At 28.0% G+C, this 23363-nt stretch overlaps 3 protein-coding genes across 3 annotated transcripts in view; 2 read left to right on the plus strand and 1 right to left on the minus strand.

Moving 5' to 3' along the window:
- The first annotated feature begins 2417 nt into the window (after positions 1 to 2417).
- mRpS23 (mitochondrial ribosomal protein S23) lies at positions 2418 to 3257 on the plus strand. The gene is made up of 3 exons (XM_015517208.2): positions 2418 to 2588; positions 2681 to 2842; positions 2919 to 3257. Exons 1-3 carry the CDS (start codon positions 2545 to 2547, stop codon positions 3196 to 3198), a joined length of 486 nt encoding a protein of 161 aa, XP_015372694.1. The 5' UTR covers positions 2418 to 2544; the 3' UTR covers positions 3199 to 3257.
- Positions 3258 to 8250: 4993 nt separating this feature from the next.
- Positions 8251 to 19400, plus strand: LOC107167975 (tripartite motif-containing protein 2-like). Its single transcript, XM_089216199.1, has 11 exons — positions 8251 to 9405; positions 9505 to 9881; positions 15512 to 15703; positions 15790 to 16005; positions 16119 to 16374; positions 16449 to 16716; positions 16786 to 16951; positions 17034 to 17206; positions 17269 to 17428; positions 18745 to 18928; positions 19013 to 19400. The coding sequence occupies exons 1-11, from the start codon at positions 9288 to 9290 to the stop codon at positions 19288 to 19290; spliced, it is 2388 nt and encodes a 795-aa protein (XP_089072325.1). The 5' UTR covers positions 8251 to 9287; the 3' UTR covers positions 19291 to 19400.
- Positions 19401 to 19905: 505 nt separating this feature from the next.
- Positions 19906 to 23363, minus strand: part of LOC107167974 (uncharacterized) — a 30647-nt gene continuing 27189 nt past the window's right edge. Inside the window, exons 12-13 of the mRNA XM_015517210.2 lie at positions 22168 to 22427; positions 19906 to 21574 (exon numbers count right to left, since the gene is read on the minus strand). Of these exons, the coding sequence (XP_015372696.2) occupies positions 21399 to 21574; positions 22168 to 22427 (436 nt within the window). The 3' untranslated portion in view covers positions 19906 to 21398. The remainder of the gene's footprint in view (positions 21575 to 22167; positions 22428 to 23363) is intronic.

The raw sequence follows: 23363 nt of genomic DNA on the forward strand, positions 1-23363 counted from the left end.
GTCTTACTGGTGACGGTATAAGCCACGAACGACGTTCGGCGGACGACGCTTGTTTCCTTATCGGTTCCTAGTACTGAATTAACGGTTTTAGGTTCCGCCGACGGTAGAATAAGGTATTTTTTGATCGATTAATAAACTCACGTTCGAAGTTTTCGTCTCGACATCCATACCTTCCGTGAAAAATTAGGTAGGGCATTCGATAATCCTTTATTGATTGTTATATCGGGTGCGCGATAGACGAAAGTCATTCCGTATGCTGCTGTATTTTTTATTGTTTACGCGTGACCACTCGTCAAGTGGTACGTAATTACATCATGTAATTTTATACACGTATATAGTAATTTATTTTATTATTATTATTATTAATACGGTGGACTGAATTCATTTTTTATGAAAATATTGCACTTACATAAATAATATAATATTAATATATAAATACTTAAATACAATAACCTATATAATTATATGGTATATTATTGTTGGGTATTAAAGGAGACGTCGTACTCATAGATACTTATGTTGTCTCTGTCTTACTAATGCATAATAATAATAATGTATCAAATTATCAAAATATACCTACGTCCAACAATAACACAAATTTTAAGTTGTTAACTCGAATATTAGAGAAGCAACCTAAATTCAAACTTTAATTTAGGAACCTAACTCTAATACTGTGTTCTTTCGTTGGTTTTTTACGACATTTTAATTTCTAAGTGAACTATGAGTAAAAAAAGTAGAAGTCAAATAAAAATGAACGCTAAGATTTCTTTAAAAGCATTTAATGTTTTTTCTTATTGCACGAAAAATGTCCTTTTTGTGTTAAATTGAAATAATAATAGTATTTACTAGTTGTGATTTATAAAAATAAAATATAAATAGAAAAATAATATTACTATTATTGCGTTTTTTTTCTGACTTTTATTGTATTCCAGATTCTGTATAATGTTTTATATATTCTGTGATTTTTTAAAAATAATATAAATGCATAAATACATTTAAACTTTCTCCTGCATATAGGGTATTTTGAAATACATTGATCATTTCTTGAAAATCTGCTTTGCCTAATTGTTATTTCTGATTCAATTGTCAATAATATCAACGCTGATCGCAAAACAATTTTTATTTTTTTGGTTTAAACTTGACCTTAAATATTTTTTTTGTAATCATTCATTTTATTTTACTACTAATTTTTAAAAACAATGCACATTTTTGAGTTGTAATAATATTGTTTTTAACAAACTTTAAAATAATAAATTATTAAAATATTATGTAGTATGCATTTATATATCTTGTGATACAATTAATACGCACAATATTATGTAAATAAAAAATAAAAATTTTCCGACCTTTAAATTAACTAATAAATTTGTCGGCCAGGGCAACAGGCTACCCCCTTAAATAGATACGTGCCTGAATCATAATACGAAACAATTAACAATAAATTATCAAATAAATTCGCAATTTTGTTTTAATCTATTATAAAATTTGATAATATGTTTGTCGATAGGTATGCTTACAGATTTAATAAGCCATAGGTCACTAGGTCAGTGTTTCTTAAACGTGGGTCTCGTGTCAACTTTCGGTGAATCGTATAAAATGAAAAGCCTATGCTTTTTAAACCGTAAAAACACAACGAAATATTAAACATTTTGAAAATAACAATTATTAGTGTACATCGGAACTCCGAACTAGGAAATAATAGGCATGAAATCACATTAGGATTTAGGACAAAATAGCGTAGGTACCCTTGGTACAAGTGGTACAACCCAGAATCCCGCGGTATACCGACTGAACCAGCTCGACTGATATTGTTTATCTGTCCCCAAGGATTTATTATTTATATTTCTAAGTTTATGAATAATCATTTGAACGACTAAACGTATAAAAGCCGTAGACTCTAAGTAATCAACATCGAATAAAATATGAGAACTAAAAGAATTAAAACAACAAAATAAGTAGTTAGTGCAGACATGTTGATTTAAAAAAATTAATTTTCACGTCTACTGAACCAGTAGTGTGTAGTGAGATTGGAAAGGGCCCAGGGCCAGTAATTAATATAGACAAATATAATTTTAATCAAAATTTAAAATATTATACATATAGTAATTTGTAGCCGACAGCCGTGAATAAATAGACGGGTGTCGGGTATACACTACGGTATCGTAATGAAATATATGGACGGAATTATTAACAATAGCCTAATTATTTTTAACAAATGTGTGAAATGTTTGGGGAAATTACGATAGGCCCTCAAGGCGACAAGGCCTTCGTTATCCTGATTACAGTTTTACCATATAATAAATATTAAAATATACGTATTTATATTGTATCATTGTTTTTCGGTCGACTGTATATTTTATAACGACCCATGCGACTACAGCTGCAGTATCTTATCTGATATTTATTGTGTTATCGTTGATGATAACTGTAACAAAATTGTCGAACCTCGAAAATCAGTTTTTTTTTTTACTTCATTCGCCGGTTATTACTTTTCGCAAAGATTCGTGTACATTTTATAATTATTAATTAATAAATACAATAATCATGGCTGGGAGTCGTTTGGAAAAACTGGGAACTATATTTACGAGGTACTGTAAGAGTTTTTGTTGATTATAATAACGACCCATAGTTATGCCGTATGTAAAGTTTAAATAAATCTGAGCTATTAAAATATCTTTAGGGTTAACGGACTCATAAAGTCTGGTGCAATGAAAGTTGATGATCGACCCATTTGGTACGATGTTTACCGGGCGTTTCCGCCTGAATCGGAGCCACATTATGCAAAGCCGTCTCAATCGCTTAAAGTTCCAGATATATTTTACCCGGAGGATACATTCAGAGCGTTGGTGTTATGACTTTTTTTTTATTAATTATGATAATTAAGTAAGTTAAATAATTAGCACATTTTCATGTTATAGTATGTTCCACAAAGAGACTCGTGGTCAATTACCAGCAATCAATTTACGAGAGACTCAACAAAATCAAAATGTCACAAACATAGCTGTGAACATGGTAGTTGCTGATCCATCCCTCACTGTTAATCAAGTGATTGATACTCTGAAAAAAAATAATGTTCTGCAAGTTAACAAAACTTCATCCAAAAGAGTCGATACCACAACGATAAATGATAATACAAATAAATCTGTTGTCAATGAAACCAATGATCATTTAAAAAAAACAACTGTTCACAGTAATTAGTATTTCTTATTGAATTTGTTAATAGTTATTAAAATTTTGAATACATTTATTAATTCATACATCGTCTCTTATTTTTGTAGTGTTAAAGTAAGAAATACATATATGTTTATCATTTGATATAAAATTAGTTTAATCTTACTATTTGTGTATATGTATTTTCTGTGCACATTTGAGGTATTATTTTAAGTCCAAAATGTATGATTTGAATAAAATAAAATGTGTAATAAATTCATGTATATATAATAAGTAATAACATTATATATATATATATATAATAACCTGTAGAATTATGATTAGATTTTTTGAAAACCACTAGTAGCTTATAACCAGAAGCGAGCTCAGGATTAAAATTTGAGATATGCCAGGTTATTAGTATTACTTGTAAACAAATTAATGTTTTTTTAAATTTGATTCATAGTCACTGGTAAATAGTAGATTCTAGTAATAATAGTACAAAATAATATAGCATATTTGTTTTACTACAAGTAATATATGAATATTTAATCCAAGGATAGTGGATACAATATATTTCATATCATGGAATTTAGAAACTACATTGTTTTCCTCAAATTGTGTAACTTGTAATCCAAGTGATCGGTTGAAATAGGAGTTGAAATCATTATACATTACCATTTAAACTAATTGAAGAATTATTGTATCAATACAGGAAGTAGAAGAAACTTTGGAAATTGAGTTCTTAATAATATTTTTTATAATAATTAAGTTTTTATATTTTTGGTTGTGGTTTATGTATTATAGTTAGTTAATGCTTATAGCATTGTCATCTAATGTCTACATTGATTTTTGAACTGATTTGTAAAATGATGTAATTATCTTTAAAATTATTTTAGTATCCATAACTCATAAGTTATGATAAATAAAAATAAGATGAACAATAAACATGCATATTGTATAACAATAAACAAAGAAATGAAATTTAAGACAAAAAATTTCTAGTAATTCACATAATCATGTTATACTTGTTAATCATTATTCATTACATAAACATTGGTAGTTGACGGTTGGCACCAAACTAATTATATTATCATTTATTTTCTAGGAATAATATCTTATATTGTGGGGACAAGTGATGAAAACAAAATACATAAAAATAATGATTTTGTTCAAATTGGTTTTACTTTGATATAGCCATATACGCAACATGCACTGTTTTATGATATTAATTTAATAAATATTTTTTTTTTAATGTATTTAAATGGATTTAAAGATTTTATCAGGCATATTCAGTATATACATTTATTCATATTGAAATATAGAATATATGTTGTATAATGTACAATATTTTGTTTATTAACTACAAAACAAAGTAATTTTCTTGAGGACAATGAAATGGGCTATCGAGTACTTAATCTGCAACAGTTATATTTTTGTGTACTGGTGACATGATATGTTCCTTAGTCTAAAGGTAAATTCAGAAATATTTTAACGAACCGTAAGTATACAATTTGTTTTAAAATTTACTTGACCTGTAGAGTTCCTTAAATTGTTTTTACTCGTTTGAGTATTAATTTTTTAATAGTTTACTTATGTTTGGAAAATGCATTAAATCACATCACACCTTAGATTCACTATAATTATAGCAATTTAAATACATTATAAAATGTACCCAGAAGTCAATAATATAGGTTGATAGACTGGTTTCACTCAAAATCATTTTTGTTATATAATGATTTATTTGTTTATCATTGAATTAAAATCTAACTCAAAAATTACACTTACAGCAGGGGCGTCATTTGGGATATTTCAGGGTATGCCAATGTATGTCTTAAATTTATCAAGATGCATTTTGGCCTAACAATAATTTTTCTGCGGTGAGTAAAGATAATTTTAGATTCTGAGCGGAGCGATGAATATATTGATTTTACCATGATGTGGGGGTTTTTTTTTGTGTCTGTCATCACGTTTTGGGGCAGTAAAAGTGCTTCGATTTTTGACTTCAGTACCTCGTTCGATCAGAAAGTGAATCTAGTTGGTACTTTTTTTTTTTGGGGGGGGGGGGGGGGGTAAAAAGTGAAAAATTCTTAATACTTTTCTAAATAATCAAGAAAAACAAACTAAAAATTAATGGAAAAACGGGAAATTTTACGCACAGTCATTTAAAACAAATGACAATAGATACATGAAATTTTCACCGAATGTTTATATAAGTATAATCTATCCATCATGCAATTTTCAAAAATTTTAGACTTAAGTTGAAGTTGAACTATTCATAGGCATTTGAAATTTTCGATCATTATTAGTTTTTTTTTAAATTAATATTGATAAAAATTTTTTTGTTCGGTAGAAAAGCTTGAAAATTTAATACAAGGCTTCTAACACATTTTAACAATAGCAGTTGAAAAATAAAATAAATTCATAGTCACAATTTTTTTTACAAGGATTCAAAATATGAATTTTGACAACAGTCGTAAAAATCACGAAAATTCATAAATTATTTTATGCTAGAAATTCATAAAAAAATTTCCTTTTATATCTAAGATTTGAAAATTTAATACATGGCTCCTATCATATTTTTACAATAGCAATTGAAAAATAAAAGAAATGCGTAGTCACAATTTTTTTTACAAACATTCAAAGTTTGAATTTTGACAACATATGTAAAAATCACGAAAATTCGCAAATTATTTCTAACTAGAAATTCATAAAAAATTTTCTTTTTAGATCTAGTATTTGAAAATTTTAATAATCTATAATATATCCTAGACAGATAAACCGTCTTCGCTCAGAATCGTTTTTCGTATACAATGATATAATATCATTGGATTCAAATTTAATTCCATTCATTACAGTAATCCACTTGTAACCTATACTGTACAGCAGAGCGACATCCACGACTTACCTGCCTTTTTTTTGTTATAACTCAAGTCTATATATTATATTAACCTGCCTTCTTGTTAGCATACGTTTAAAAAAGTTGAAATGACGCCCCTGGCTTACAGTGATTTATTCAATGACGAGTACATTAGCTGCAGAGCTGTTGCCTTCTTTCCTATTTTTTTTTTTTTTTTTTTTAATACGATAAATTAGCTACCTAAACCTTCTTCAATACGTTTAAGTGTTATACATTGGAATTTGGAATAGGCAAAGTCAATAACTAAAGCGTCTAACTAAAGCATAAATGTGTTTAACAAGTAACAATCTTACAGACGACTGTTATCTTATAACAATATTTATTTATAGAGTCGATAAACGTCATATCAAACGTTAATTATATAATATACTTGTCGCCGTCTGTAGACTGTAATCTACATAATATAATAGATATATAGGTAAAATTAATGCGGTTATTATAAGACGCAATTACCATAATTATTAAGAAATTGAATATAAATCACGATTGTAGAATGAATATTATTTACAATAAATTTTAATCGAGATCAATACATTTAGATATAAATATAGATACCTTAATATTATATTATACTTATATGATACATAACATTATAAAATTACCTATTAAAATTTAATTTTATTAGTACTCAAACATATAGTAGATATTTCAGGGCTTATTGTAATAAAATTAATTAGAATTGAATATTGATTATTTGCTAAATTATAACATATATAACTTATAAAATATTCTTATTAAATTTCTGTTTAAAAAAAAATGAATGTATGTATAATAGGTTAATAGGTAGGTAACTACACCGAGTGGTACTTTTACTACTTTTATCGAAGTACATTCAATATTTCAAAATCTATTAATGTTTTTATTTATTAAATATTTTATTTGCATACATTTAAGACGTTCTAAAACGATATTTTACCGTCATCATGTTCAGCCTGTTCAGGTTAATCGTAGTTTATTACTTTTTTTTTTTAATGATTATTAATTTCTTATTTCAAGGAAAAATATTTTGCTTTCGAAACACAATGAATAGGTAGGTACTCGGTAGCTCAATAGCTCGATGTATAAAAATTGAGCTATGGTAGCTATCTAATATCTAAACTATTCTAAAGAATAGATATGCATGGACTATGGATATTTAAAAATGATTAGTTATTAACTTTTATCATTAAAAATGTCAATATAGAACTATTATAACATTGTGATTATTTGTGTTGCGATTTGCGAATGTGTGTATAAATTAACAATTTCAAAAACAAATCATTAAATAATAAACAGCATCAATGATTAATAGTCTATGACCTAAGCTGTAGTTCATGGAAATTAATTATTATATATACCTACCAATAAATAATATAGTTTAATATATTTATTATGAATGTATAAACTTCTCTGTGACACCAAGCAATTTACGCCCACCTCCCACGAGAACACTTGCAGTTCAATAGGTACTTGTTGTTTACCTGTCTGGGCGCTAATGAAAGACACATATATTTTATAAACATTAATAGATTGTTATGATGAAACAATGAATTTTCTTAATGAGTCGCCCTGAACAGTATCGTAACTGTTTCATTATGTTTATATGTTGGTGAGTATACCTACCAATAATATAATATTTACATAGGTATTCGGTACTTAATATTATAATATTGTGAATTTTCGGCGAATAACAATATTCATCATAGGTAGTAGCATTGATTACAGAATTCTATTCTATAATCAATGGTAGTAGGTAGCCAATAGGTACACACACAGCACATCGCATAGACAATGTTTTAAGAATGTACCTACCGGTACACAATATATTATAAGCTAAATACAAAAAAATCGGTCGTTAATCGACTAGGTCAACGCGACGATTAACATAATATAGCATATACCAGTATACCACACCCCGGGAACTATACATATAGTAGACAAAAATAAAACCTATTATTACACTATCTTTAAATTATTCGTAGCGCACAGATGCATTTTTTTTTCATGCAACGCTGCATGTGGTATATTATGGTATGTCATTATAATTATAGATAAGTGCACTATAAATATAGCCATATAGGGATTGTGGCCACGGCACCGGCATATGCGCATTACCAACGGTGGTCTTGGCCTCTTTGGTTGTGAAGTGTTGGAGTGTGGGCCAGAAAGTTTTGGAGCGTTTCAAGCGGTGTGTGCGTGTCCGAACGAAACTTTCTCGATGCTCTGCACCAGTGCAAACGGATGCACGGTCGCGCGCTAGCATTTGTGCGTTTTGTACTTTAGTACAACGTAATAATGATGTGTATGTTTTTTTATTGAACTATAATATTATTATAATCCACGTACTATAATAATATGCAGGCACTCGATTAACGATACCTATCGATTAATATTTAATATATATATATGATGTAGGATTTTCCGTCAGCGTGTGTGGCTGTTTGATTGTGATAATTAAAGGTTTTTATTTTAAAAAAATATTACTATTGTAATTATGTTTTGCCCGTCACGCTGTACACCATTGATGGATCACGAATATCAATAACGGGGAAGAAATAAACGGTTCGGGTGAACGAGTCCGAAGTGCATGTGCACATTCAGTCGTGTCTCGTGTTGCGGTGGCGCCAGGCCAGTAGGCCAGCAGACTAGAAAACAATCGATTTTCACGACGGTCGCGTAGTACGTTTTACGTGCGCGAGTCGCCACCAAGCTTTACGTTTTAATCGCATCGACGTATCGTCGAGACCGCTTTTTTCCCTTCCAGTCGAATACCACCGGGCACCAGCAGTACATCTCCGCCAGCGTCTCGCCGCGGACCACCTGCCTGCCGATCGGTCGTCCAGTCGTGTGGTGTATAATAATAATATTATTAGACGTAAAAAGTGTTATCATTGGATCGCAATGGCTGTATGATGCCGCTGTAACAATAACAATGGATTGATGATAACGTTTTTTTTTTTTTTTTTGTTGCTGTTTATAATTCATTGTGTACGATAATAGAAACAAAAGGCCGGACGGAATAAAAATATTTCCGTCGTCACTAGCTGGTCGTCGGGAATCGATTGTTCGGAACCTATCTTAGTTTTGATTACTTATGCTAATTCACGAAAAGCAGCCGCCGCCGAGGCGGTTGATTTATCACTACAAAGCTTGCAAATCGATTAATTTCGATACGTGCAATAATTTATTATTTTCGTAACGATGTACTGATTCTACTGGGCCTGGGGACTTGAGAAAAATGGTCACTGTCAACAGTAACAACAACAGCAGCAGCAATTCAACACAGTTAGTTGAAACGGTGTCAATCGATTATGACGACTTCAACGATGCCTTTTTAACTTGCGCCACTTGTCTGTGTGAGAATTTGTTGACTTAATTGTTTGATTGTAGAGAAATATGTCTGTGTTATTTTATAACAAATTTTTAAAACTTTATCGTCAAACACATTATTATAGGCGTATATGATGGAGTTGAACGTACGCCAAAACTCTTACCGTGCTCACACACAGTGTGTGTTCATTGTTTGACGAGGATTGCAGCAGCAGCTAACAATCGACGCACAGCACAAGACTTGAATAATGGCCGAGGTAGTAGTAGTAACACTATACAATCTCAGCAACAACAGGAATCTCAGACTGTACAACAACAGCGGCAGACCTTTAGGTGTCCAATATGCAGGGAACTTATAGTTGTCCCTCAAAATGGAGGAGTCACAGCACTTCCTCCATCATTTCTAGTCAATCAATTGCTGGATTTGATATCTACTCATAGACGGCGTACCTTAATACCAACTTGTTGTGGTGGTGGTGTATTATCTTCGCACATTAATCAGGTATTACAAATTATAACTAAAGCCGGAATTATATGCATTTAAGAAATGTCAAATATGAATATTCAAAAAAAGAAAAAAATATGTAACATTGGTAACTGCTCTGCTGTACAGTTGTAGGTGTTGAGTTTCTGATAGTAAATCATTGTAAAGTTATGTGTGAAATTTAAATACAATGATAAATCATTGAATACAAAAATGATAATAGTCAAAGACAGTCTGTTTACTTAGTGAGTGTTGTATGCAAGAAATTAATATTACACATGGAATTACCAACCAACTTATTTATTTCTAGAAGAGTAAATTTTGTGTGAACTAGAAGAAGTTATTATATAGAATAAGAATTTATTTCTAGAATTAAATAAACAAATTTTAAAATTTAAATGTTAAACAAGTTTTAAAACAATTAATCTGATTATGGAATTATTTTAATAAAAGTTTAAAGTTATGCAATTGACATATTTTATTTAATGAAATAATCTTAAAAAAACTTTTGTGGTGTAGCCTCTTCCGCTAACCTAAATAGTTAAATCATAGGTATTTGTGTAAAAACATAATTAGTATTTATATGTAAAAAAGTATAGTATTGAAAAACTCACTATATCCATGTTTTGAACAGTTGTATCTGCTTTAATAGAGTAATTTTTTATGTAATAAAATATAACATATATTGCATCATAGGCACAAAAAAGGGGATTGGGAGGCTTAGCCTCTCCTAAACTTTGTTTAGCCCTCCCCAAAAACCTGTGTCTAATAAAGTGTCTAATATAAACCTGAGTTTCAGCCCCCCCCCCCAAATCTGAAACATTATTTGTAATAATAAGATCTAACCTCAAAGAACATTTGATTTAATATATTTCTTTTACAATTTTTGTTTTAATGTACCAAATAATATGAAAAACTGACAAAATAATTACCTTGTTTTTTAATATAGCTTTATAAAAAATAACTCATACTAGATGCATTATACAATTTAAACTTCTGCGAGGTTTGAAAATTAATGAATTTTATCTTCAAAATCAGTTTCTTTGATTAGTTCAGGTTAATAATGCTAATTCGGAACATCTTTCTTGACTCTTAGCTTACCTAAGTTAATTTAAACTAGTTTTTTAAACAGAAAATGAATGCTCAGCTGTACACTTGGTAGATGCCATTGAAAAAAAATATGAAGTGCAAATTTTATGTACAGCTACTAAATTAAAAAAGCGGAAAGTGGATATTGCTCTGCTGTACAGTAGGTTAGGAGTGAGTTACTGTAATGGATGGAACTAAATTTAAATCCAATGATATTATATCATTATATATGAAAAACGATTCTGAGAGGAGACTGTTTATCTGTCTAGAATATATTATAGATTATTATTACCTATTATTAATACTTATTAAAATATTTGACTTTCCATGGACATTTTTTTTGTTTTTTTTGATAAAAGTAGACAAACTATAAGGAATCTTGAATTAAATTTTCTAATCTTAGATTTAAAAAAAAAATGTTCTTTCCAAAATAATTTGAGCAATGCCGTAATTTTTACATAATATTTAGTAGTTTTGAACTTAAAATGCTTATAAAAAAAATTGTGCCTATGTATTTTTAATATTTTTCAACTGCTATTGAAACAATATGTTGGAAGCCTTATATTAAATGTTGAAGCTTTTTGACCCAACCAATACAATTTTTTTGACATTAATAGAAAAAAGTAAAAAAGCGGGAAAGTGGGTATCGCTCTGCTGTACATTAGGGGGTGGGGTGGACCTCTGACTAGGGTAGGTTAGATTTGAATGCAATGATAGGCATCAACCAAACGATTCTGAACGGAGTGATTTGTCAGTCTAGGATATATTATATTTAAATATTGTCATATATTCTATTTTGAAACAAATATTTTATTTTTCAATTAGGACGCATTTTGCATAAGGCATGGTTAATCAATTTTTCCAAAAACATTGCATGTAGTTATCATAATTCATAATACCTTATATGATCATAGATAACATATATAGATAACCATACCTGGTTTAAGGATAAATCGTTATCATTACACGATTTCATAAAAATTTAAAACTCAAACGCTCAAAACATTTTTCCTTTTATGACGCTTCAAATTTTCTCTGTAGCTATTTGAAGCAAAACTTATAGAAAACTTAGTGTTGAATTTTATAACCTTAAATATAAATACAAACAATATTATGAATTTTGAACTACAAAATCATTCGCAAATATTCATGGTTTTGACGAATTTTTGTCAATATTTGAAATTCAAATGCTAATAAAAATTTAATTTGAATTTCTGGTGGACATTTTTTTTGTGATAAAGATTGACAAATTCGTAAGGAATTTTGTATTAAATTTTCAAATCTTAGATTTAAAAAGAACATTTTTTTGAATTTCTAGCTTAAAACAATTTGCGAATTTTTGTGATGTTTACGTATTTTGTCAAAATTCAAAATTTGAATGCTTATAAAAAAAAATTTTGACTATGAATTTCTATTATTTTTAAACTACTATTGTAACAATTTGTTGAGAACCTTGTATTAAATTTTCAAGATTTTCTAACTAAAAAATAAATTTTAATTTAAAAAAAACTAATAATGATTGAAAATTGCATATACCTAAATTAGTTCAACTTAAGTAAAATTTTTTTTTAAATTTCACGGTGGATAGAATATAAGTACTTATATAAACATTCGGTGTAAATTTCATGTATCAATGGTCATTCGTTTAAAAGTTACATCAAAAATCAAAATCGATTTTGTCGAAAACTGATTGTATGTAAAATTTCCTGTTTTTCCGTTAATTTTTAGTTTGTTTATCCCGATTATTTAGAAAAAAATTAAGATTTTTTTACTTTTGATCCCCCAAAGTATCAACTAGATTCGCTTTCTGATTTAACAAAGTACTGAAGTTAAAAGTCGAAGCATTTTTACTGCCCCAAAACGTAATAAAAACACAAAAGAAAAAATATTCATGGTTTTGACGAATTTTTGTCAATATTTGAACTTCAAATGCTAATAAAAAAAAATTGTGCATTTGTATTCTTATAATTTTTTATTCACTATAAGAATAACTTATGAGAAACTTTATATTACATTTTCTAGTATTTTGATAGGGCCAAAAAAATTTTATCGACATTTCAGAAAAATTGAAAATTTCAGTTGTCTATAAATATCTCAAAAAAAGTCAAAATATTTTGAAAATTAAATCATGTAAAGAAAATGCCAATATGAATAACTGGTGAAATTTTCAAGTATCTACGACTTATACTTTTTGAATAATAACAAATATTTAAAATCGTTTGAGGATAAATCGTTATCGTTACGCTATTTCGGAAAAATTTAAAATTCAAACGCACTTAAAATTTTTCCTATAATGATGCTTCGAGTTTTCTCTATAGCTACTTGAAGAAAAACTTATGGAAAACTTAGTGTTGTATTTTTAATTCTTAGTTATAAACACAAACATTTTTATGATTTTTCAACTTCAAAATTACTTGCAAATTTTTGCGTTTTCGACAGATTTCGTAAAAATTTGAAATATAAACGCTTATAAAAAAAATTGTGACTTACGATTTTTAATTTTTTTTAGCTTCAATAAGAACAACTCATAAGGAGCCGTGTATTAAATTTTCAAGTTTGTTTGTTCGTCCAACATTTTTTACCGGCACTTCAAAAAAAAATTCTCAAAAAAATTGAAAATTTCAGTGGTCTATAAATAACTCAAAAAAAGTTAAATTTTTTTGGAAATTAAACTGTATATAGATATCACTAACATAAACATTTGGTGAAAATTTCAAGTATTTATAGTTTTTGAATTACAACCATATAAAAAAATCGATTTGGTCGAAAACTGGTTTTGCGTAAAAATTACCGTTTTTCTGTCATTTTTTTTTTGTTTTTCTCGATTTTTTTGAAAACTGTTGGAAAATGTTTACTTTTGACCTCTATAATGCACCAAGGATCTTCAATTTTACATCGGAAACCACCCCCAAAGTTTGAAATCGAAGCATTATTTCGACTAGTTATGTTGTACAGACACAAAAAAACAACCCCATAATTGTTAAATCAGTACATTCATCACTTCGTTCAGAATCTAAAAAAACTAAAAAAAGTTGAAAAATTAAAATGTCAGTAAACAGCCCAAAAGTAATCAAAATTTTATTAAATATAGAAAATAAACATTACATATAAACATTCAATGAAAATGTCAAATATCTATGGTCATTTGTTTTAGAGTTACACCAAAATAAGAAAATCGCTAAATGAGAAATCTAGTAAAAATCTAATGTTGTAAAAATTTTAATTTCAAACACTCATAAAAACTTAATTTGACTTTCTGGTGTATATTTTTTTTTATGATAAAGGCTGAAAAACTTGGAAGAAATCTTATCTTAAATTTTCAAATCTAAGATTTTGAACTTTAAAAAAAACTTATAATTATCGAAGATTGCATATGCCTATAAATAGTTCAAATTAAGTCGACATTTTTTGAAAATTGCATGGTGGATATTATATACTTATATAAACATTCGGTAAAAATGTCATGTATCTATGGTCATTTGTTTTAAAGTTACATCAAACACCAAAATTGATTTTGTCAAAAACGGATTGTGCTTAAAATTTCCCATTTTTCCTTAATTTTTAGTTTATTTATCCCGATTATTTAGAAAAATATTGAGAATTTTTACTTTTGATCCCCGTCTCTCCCATAGTACCAATAAGATTCACTTTCTGATTTAACAAAGTCCTAAAATCGAAGCATTTTTACTGCCCCAAAACGTGATGACAGATACAAAAAAAAAAACACATCATGGTAAAATCAATACATTCCTCGCTCCACTCAGAATCTAAAATTATTATTTCTTATCCATAATTTAAGTTATTGAATTGTCTTAGGATAATTATCTGTGGTTACTATACTATTGATGTGTCATTGTTGCTGAACTACTTCACTAGTAAAGTTTACATTTACTTAACACAATTTTTTAGCGTATTGATATATAGTTCTTCAGTTGAATATTGTGTTATGAAAAAATGAAAATTATTTTGGTAGTGGTGCAATACACATTGTTATCATATACTCATAAAGTCCAATCTATTTATGGATATAATATTTAATATTAAATAATAATTATCAAAATACTTTTTTTACTAAATTTATTGAAGTATATAAATAAAATAAATACATTTTTTTCTAATTAGATACGCCATAAAATATCAATATAAGATTGTCGCCCTCCAAATAAACTGAAAAACTTGCCACCCTGGGCCACAAGGGACACTTGCCCCCTCAAATATGGGCCTGGGCATGCATGGTCATATCTTCTGAATGTCTGAAAATGCCATTTATAGTATATTTAAAAATCTTAAAAATTGTTATTACCAATTTTTACACTTATTATTTTACTTCTTGTTAAATATGTATATTGTATGCATTTATGAACTAATATACAATATAAATCAAAATACAATTTGGTATGATATATTGGTATCAAAAATCGGCATTTTTAACCACATCCAGACTGCTAAACTTTGTGCAATAAAAATAAACACATATTATATAATTCCGGGCTAATAATTCTAGAACTGGAAATATGACTTATGGTTATATGTATTATTATTTTTTCTATATTCATTAGGAATTACTCTATTGTGAAACATGTGATCAAGTATTCTGCTCAGTTTGTACTAAACACGAGACAGCAATTGGCGGAGGCAATCTTATTTCATCTAAATCTTCACCATTGGTTCATACAATCATACCAGTATCTGTAGCTATGAAACGTACATCTGAAATAATGTTGTATAAAGCTAATGAATGTGTTTCAAAAGTATGTGTCGCTGATATTTATGTGTTATACAAATGTTGGTGGCATACATATTAATTTAAATGAATTGTAATTCATTTAAACTATAGTTGAACTATTCGAGGGATGGAGTATGTGCTGAAATAGAACGTTTAGCTATAGCTCGTAATGAATGTTTATCTACTTTGGATGATACATTTAGTGATTTGATGAACATAATAGAAGCCCGTAAGCAACAATTGCAACACCAAATACATAAGGCATGTGATGCAAAAAATAGTATTTTGAGTCAACAACTCTCAGCTATTGATATTGAAAAAACCAAAGTATGTATAAAAGTATAGAGTCAGTATAATTATAAGTTACTACTTATTTTTTGCTGTGTTGTCAATCATTAATCATTATATTATGTTTATTTCATTATTTAATTTATGTCTAGGTTATGGATGAATGTGGCAATGTCAATCAATTATTAGATATACAATCTATTAATCAACGAATAAAAATTTTAAATGATCGTTTGCAAAAACCTACAGGCGGTATTGAAGAACCTCGTGAAAATGCTTTTATTGCTCTGGATTTGGATCTATCAGAAATAAAACATGTTGTAAATAATGCCATAGGACAAATAGGTCAAGTACGCACTACAACTACTTGTCCTGGTAATTGTACACTGAATATTGCTGAATCAAAAGGTAATGTTGCATAATATAAGATATCAATTCATTAACAATTGTGTGTAAGTATAAAAATATCTTTGTATTTTTAGGAGAAAATTTGTTGATACCTCGTTTGGTAGATACACTGGTTGCTACTTTAACAGCTGTTGACTATGATGGGAATCGACGAAATTTAGGTGGTGATCCAGTTGGTATAAAATTAATTGGACCTTTAGATGACACACAACAAGAAATGATAGATCCAAACAATTCAGAACTTCAACACCTAGATATTAATAATAGTGCTGATAAAGTGCGTATTATTGATCATAAAAATGGACAATACACAATCCGTTTATGTTTATCTATTTGTGGCAGGTATATAAATTGAGAATTAGTTAAAAAAAGATTAATTAATTTGACTTCTCCTGTTTGTATGTATTTCAGGTATAAAATTCTTGTTTATGTGCTAGGTAGACCTGTAGCATGTAGTCGTAATACAGGACATATTGAATTTTCTATTATAAAAAGCATTGACCCTATATGCCAATATAATAAAGGTCCTTCAATGCAACAGCCTGTTGCAATTGCTGTAGATCATCATTCCGATAGGGTAAGATTCCAAAAAATGATTTATAAAACTATATAAAAGTAATATATATCTAATTAAAATATTGTATTATTATCATTTCTAGGTGTATGTTTTAGATACTGGAAATTGTCGCATAAGAGTGCTTGATACTCACTTAAATTATATATCTGATATACAAAATATTGAAGCTATGCGTGGTCGTTCTTCAACTGGTATTGGTTTATTGAGTGATGATACATTAGTTACTGTAAATTGGCGTACAAACACAGTGACACAGTAATAATCCGAAATATATCTATTTACTTATAGCTACAAAAACTATTATTTTATTTTTTTAGAATGACTTTAGATGGTGAAACAGTGAAGTCTTGGACTCATTCTAGTATGATAGAGCCTATGTGTATTGCTGTGGATAAAATGTATGATCATATATTAATAGGGGATTCTTCATGTAATATATATGCATTCAAGGCGACAACAGGACAACATTTATTTACGGTAAGGATATAACAATTATTAATTGTTATAACAAATTTTGTTTTTAACATTAGAAATTTATTACTTAATAACCTAATAACCAACATGTATTTAAATATATTTTTCGTTCATGTATTTGTTTTAATATGTTGTTTTTTAAATTCTTAATTTCTCCAAATGTATCATAACAATGAATGCCTATAATATTTGATTTTTAACTTTTAATTTTGTATTTTAATATTCAAGTACAGAATATATTTTAAGACATTTTTATATGTAACCTAACAGTTATAATATTTATTATATTGATAATTTAATATTTTAATTTTTATGTTTTTATTTATTTTATTATGTTATTATGTGTGTGTGTGTTTTTTTTTTGTGTCTGTGTACAGCATAACTAGTCGAAATAATGCTTCGATTTCAAACTTTGGGGGTGGTTTCCGATGTAAAAGTGATTATCCTTGGTGCATTATAGAGGTAAAAAGTAAACATTTTCTGACAGTTTTCAAAAAAATCGAGAAAAACAAAAAAAAATGACAGAAAAACGGGAATTTTTACGCAAAACCAGTTTTCGACCAAATCGATTTTTTTATATGGTTGTAATTCAAATTTCAATTTTTTCGAGATATTTATAGACAACTGAAATTTTCAATTTTTCTGAAAATTTCCTTTTGATGTGTCGATAAATTTTTTTTGGTCCTATCAAAATACTTGAAAATTTAACACAAAGTTCCTCATAAGTCATTCTTATAGTGATTAAAAAATTATAAAAATACATGGGCGAAATTTTTTTTAATTAGCATTTGAAGTTCAAATATTGACTTAATACGTAAAAATTACGGCAATTTTCAAATTACCTTAGATAGAAATTCATAAAAGTTTTTCTTTTTAGATCAAAGATTTGAAAATTAAAATGTTAGGTTAGGTTTAAAAAGGCTCCTAACACATTGTAGCAATAGCAGTTGAAAAATAAAAGAAATACATAGTCACAATTTTTTTTTATAAGCATTTAAATTTTAATTTTGACAACATACTTAAAATCACGAAAATTGCAAATTATTTTAAGCTAGAAATTCATAAAAATATTTATTTTTAAATCTAAGATTTGAAAATTTTTAATAATCTATAATATACCCTAGACAGATAAACCATCTCCGTTCAGAATCGTTTTTCGTATACAATGATACCTATCATTGCATTCAAATTTAACCTACCTTAGTCAGAGGTCCACCCCACCCCCTAATGTACAGCAGAGCGATACCCACTTACCTGCTTTTTTTTATATTTACTTTATACATATTCATTATTATAATTTTGTTTTTTTTTTTACATAGATTAATAATAAAAAAAGTAATGGAAAATCTGCCGAATGTGTTGGTACCTTTATGGCAATTGGGCCAAATTCACAGATCATTGTAATTTCTGGTATAACTACTACTGGATGTCGCTGTTTAGATATATATTCATGCAAAGGCACTTATGAGCGGTCAATCACAGTTATGGCAGCTACAGAAAAATGTAAGTAGTTATTAAAAATATTAATAGTATTTTTACTGAATAGTCTTAGTCTTCTAAGTAATATATGTTTTAATTTTTTACTAGCCACACATTTGTATACCTCATTGGCTACTTGTAATAATTTTATACTGGCTACTAGACGTCACTTTAACTCATATGTAATTGATTTGATTGATATGAACACTGAAAAATTAATTAACACTGTTGATTCCAATGGCTGCAAATTACGTCGTCCAGCTGGTATGGTAGCATTTGCTGAACTTCAAGATTCTGTTATCGATGATAGTCAACAATGCTCATCATATTATTTATTGGTGACTGATGTAGCAGCCGATAGCATAAAGAAATATCATTTTTTTTAACTAGTATTAGTCTACTACTTATTAAATAAACACTTGTCTACTTAATTATGTATTTAAAACTTGTAAGTATAAAAACAATTATATGTATTAAATATTCTTCTCTCTTCATATTCATGTACTATGTTTTGTATAGTCATTAAATAGTACATTTCATAGTATTAAAGCAAATTTTCTGTTCTTGTAATTTGTAGTTAACACAAATATGCTTAGAGGTTGATGTTTAATGATCCTATTAAATTTATTTAAAAGCTACAAGTTTAATATTATTTAATGTGTGTGATTAAACATTAAGGCTATTATTGAAAAAAGTGTATAATGTATGTAAAATATTTATTGGTTACTACTTTTGTGGGTTTTGTATATTGTCTTTTATGTGCAAAATTTATGCCACATTTGAAAACTATACCGACCTTTTCATATAAGTCAGAATAATTGTTCTAAATAGTAAATACTATAAATATGTTCATATTCTAGTCATTTATATATTTTTTATTCTTTACTATGCTATAAAGTAAATATTGTATCCAGAGTTTAAAATAGCACTACTTAGTATAAATATTTATAATAGATTTATATCATCAAATTTATGCTTGTATAAAGAAAAACAATCATTAATAATGTGCTTATCTTATAGTTTATTTAATGATGGTATAACATATCAAATTATTATAACACTAACTTAAAAAAATACACGTTTCAATATCAAATAAAGAAGAAAAACTAAAGAATATTTATAATTTTTTTTATTATTATTAATATTAATTTACTACCTCATTTACATCAATAATTTCGATTTTAATACTTAACAGTCTTGACATAAGATGAAATAATCTAAGGCGGTTAAAATACCAAAAAAACTATCTCATTTTAATAGGGTAAATATACACACATATACATTTACAAGCACACACTTACACATACAGTTACACACGCAGACTGACATGTGAAAATTTACAATACTGCTTATACATAGTACAAATATTATACAGATATAAATTAAATATTTGTTATAAGGCATGTTAAGATAAAATTATTAGGTATTAACTGTAAGTTACTTTTCAATGGTTAAGAGACCAAATATTCCTTCTTTAAAGTATATTAATACAATAATAATGTATAATTTTTAAAATCATTAAAGCTAGATGCATTAATGCAATTGGAAGTATGGAAGAATTGGCTCTTAGGAAATGTTTTATAGCCTCTCCTAAAAGTATTATGTAAATTCTATGTACTGCTATAGATCTAGTTTCCTAGTTATGGTATTGAAGTTACACTTTTGACTAGATGTATATTACAATTATTGTAATATATGACAAAATTAATTATTATTCTTAAGTCAAACACATTTTAAGATATACTGTTAGGTAGTACAACAAAAACTAAATATTTGACACATAATTTGTTAAAATGTTGTTTGTTATTGGTTGCAATAGGTTCCAAATGTACTATTTAAAATGGCTTTTTCCAATTATTTGTAAAAGACCTAGTGCTTTTTTAACAGTCTATCAATTGGTAACTTTGACTTGATATAAGATTTAATTTCATACTTTGACATGCATTATATAATTAATAATTAAATGATTACATATATAGCTTAATTTAAGCTTATATTATTTTCACTGAAATATAAGTTAGTTTTTAAACTTAACCATATTGTACACTAACATTATTTACACATATTAAATAGGTACTATTTACTATTATTATTTCACAAAAAATATTTTATTTCATATTATTATTTGGAATATAGTTATAGTTTTCTTTTAAAACTACTAATGAAAATCCAAACATAATATTAAAAGTTATAAATTAACATCTATTAATTATAATTAGACACTTAAAACAATTAAAAAAATTATGAAAAAAATTAAACATGTTGTTTTATAGAACGATTCCTCCCAATTTTTGGTCTTTTAACCTCTAGTTATTCTTATGAATCGACGGGTATTGTGAATGAAAAAAAGAAAATAATTCTTCCGGTAGAGTTTTTGCGTAAAAAAAATGGCATAAGAGATATGGACATGACCAGATGCTACTTCGTGATTGTCGGAAAACTGGGTATGGTTCATTATTTGGACACAACGTAAAATTTATAAATAATACAGTGATTAATAACCACTTGTGTTGCTATGAGATTGAGATTTTGTGCCAGTCATATGGGTCGGACCGTTGCCATTTATAGTTCGAACAGTGTTCTTCAACGCCTGACGTTTATTGCAAAACCAAATGCGTATCACTTCACGTTCGTAGCCTAATCTGTGTGCCAGTCCAGTGATTTCAGATCCTGAAAACGGAAAGGTATTGACATTAATAACACAATATTCAAATATGCTATGAACTAAGTAGAAAAAATATTGTACTTCTATAATGTTTTATTCTTGTTAAACACAATTTAATAGTAGGCGTCGTAAAATAATTTCACGAATTCATCGAAAAAAAATAGCACTTGTAATGTATTAAGACATTCAAAATGATTAAAAAGTATATTTATTTTCTTAGGAAGAAAACGTTCGTAGTGCTTAAAAAATAATTATTATATATAATGAGTCATAATTAAACTTGTTCATGTGATGGTCTGTAATTTTGTATATTTCAATGATAGTTTTTTTTTTTTTTTTTTTTTTTTAATTCATGCACCATTAAATCAGTGACAACAATATGGGTGTTTAGTATTTTTCGTTTTTTAATTGGTTCTAAATATGAATTACAAGTTTATTTCTATCGACTTAATGTAAACAATGGTCAATGTTATGTGTACTTTGGATGTATAAATTACAATCTACTAATTACCTACTAGTAAGTATCTTATTACTTAGTAATAAGCCATAAAATATTGCCTACTATAGTCTATATTATTATGATATGAATTTTTTTTACCTGATGGGTGTGTATTGCGTTCAAAATGGCCGTTTAACAATTCTAGGGCATGAGGTGTGAACGAAGTGCGTCTTTTACGTTTTTTGCACGATGCTAAGCTGTCGCCACCGCCACCACTTGACGATGCAGATACGCCACCACTCAACAATTCGACAGCTGCTGCAGCAGCAGCCGCTGCGGCGGCCGCGTTATACCTCTGGTGATGTGAGTGACCACCAGTAATGTTTTTGTTGTTGTTATTATTATTATTGTAATAATATCTAAAAAAAATATGAAAATTTATTTCAACATAAACAAATTAATGATTTTAAAATATTTATTTTTATTTTTCCAAAATTGACTATAATTTTTGATTTAAACAGGTTCAGTAGACAATTGTCTGTGGTGAGATTTGTTTTCTGCTATGAGTTTTTATTTGATTTCATGTTTACATAAGATTCACCACCACTCATTAACTCCACTGATATTTGTTTGCTATAAACGAGAGGGGGGAATTGCATGCTCTTGATTACTTGATGGTTTGTCTGTACACTAATTCCAATGTTAAGCAAGGTAAGCGATAAAGGGTCTCCTCAACTCTTCAGAATGTGTTTTTCAATAACTTAGCATTTAGAACCTGGTACTCACACTTTAAATATTGTAATATCTAACGAACATACTGAGTCGTATGTTGTCTACTACCTACAAATCTACAATGAGCATGTCGACATCATCTTTATCAAATTCATAGCTCTTTTCAGTTAAGTATCTATTTGGTGACTTGGATCTGATCTAAGCCTTACCTGCCGGATACCAAAAACTCTGTTTGGTACTGACTATCAAATATTATTTCATTGATAAATAGTTTTATTGTGTTTAGCAGAATAATGTTAAGTACCTAGATATTTAATTTATATGATGTATTAAACATTTATTATTCTATACGGTTCTTACAATCCATCATTATGATCTTCTTTTTTGTGTAACAGTTGTAGGATGGACGTACTCTATGTTTCTGGGATTTGATCTATTGCTACCATAAAATTTTATTTATCAGGTTTTTCCGTCACTTTTCAGACATTTTGGAATAATTACACTTGCCGTTTTGTAATCGTTTCTATTTTCAGTTCTATTAGACGGTTTATCTATAAATTGTTCCATAGTAGTACTCGCTAACATTGTTAACCTAAATCTTGGCCAATTAAACAGTGTGCTAA

This window comes from Diuraphis noxia, unplaced genomic scaffold, assembly GCF_037042655.1.
Source record: "Diuraphis noxia isolate RWA-SAM2 unplaced genomic scaffold, SU_Dnox_SAM2 contig0001, whole genome shotgun sequence".
Classification (NCBI taxonomy): domain Eukaryota; kingdom Metazoa; phylum Arthropoda; class Insecta; order Hemiptera; family Aphididae; genus Diuraphis; species Diuraphis noxia.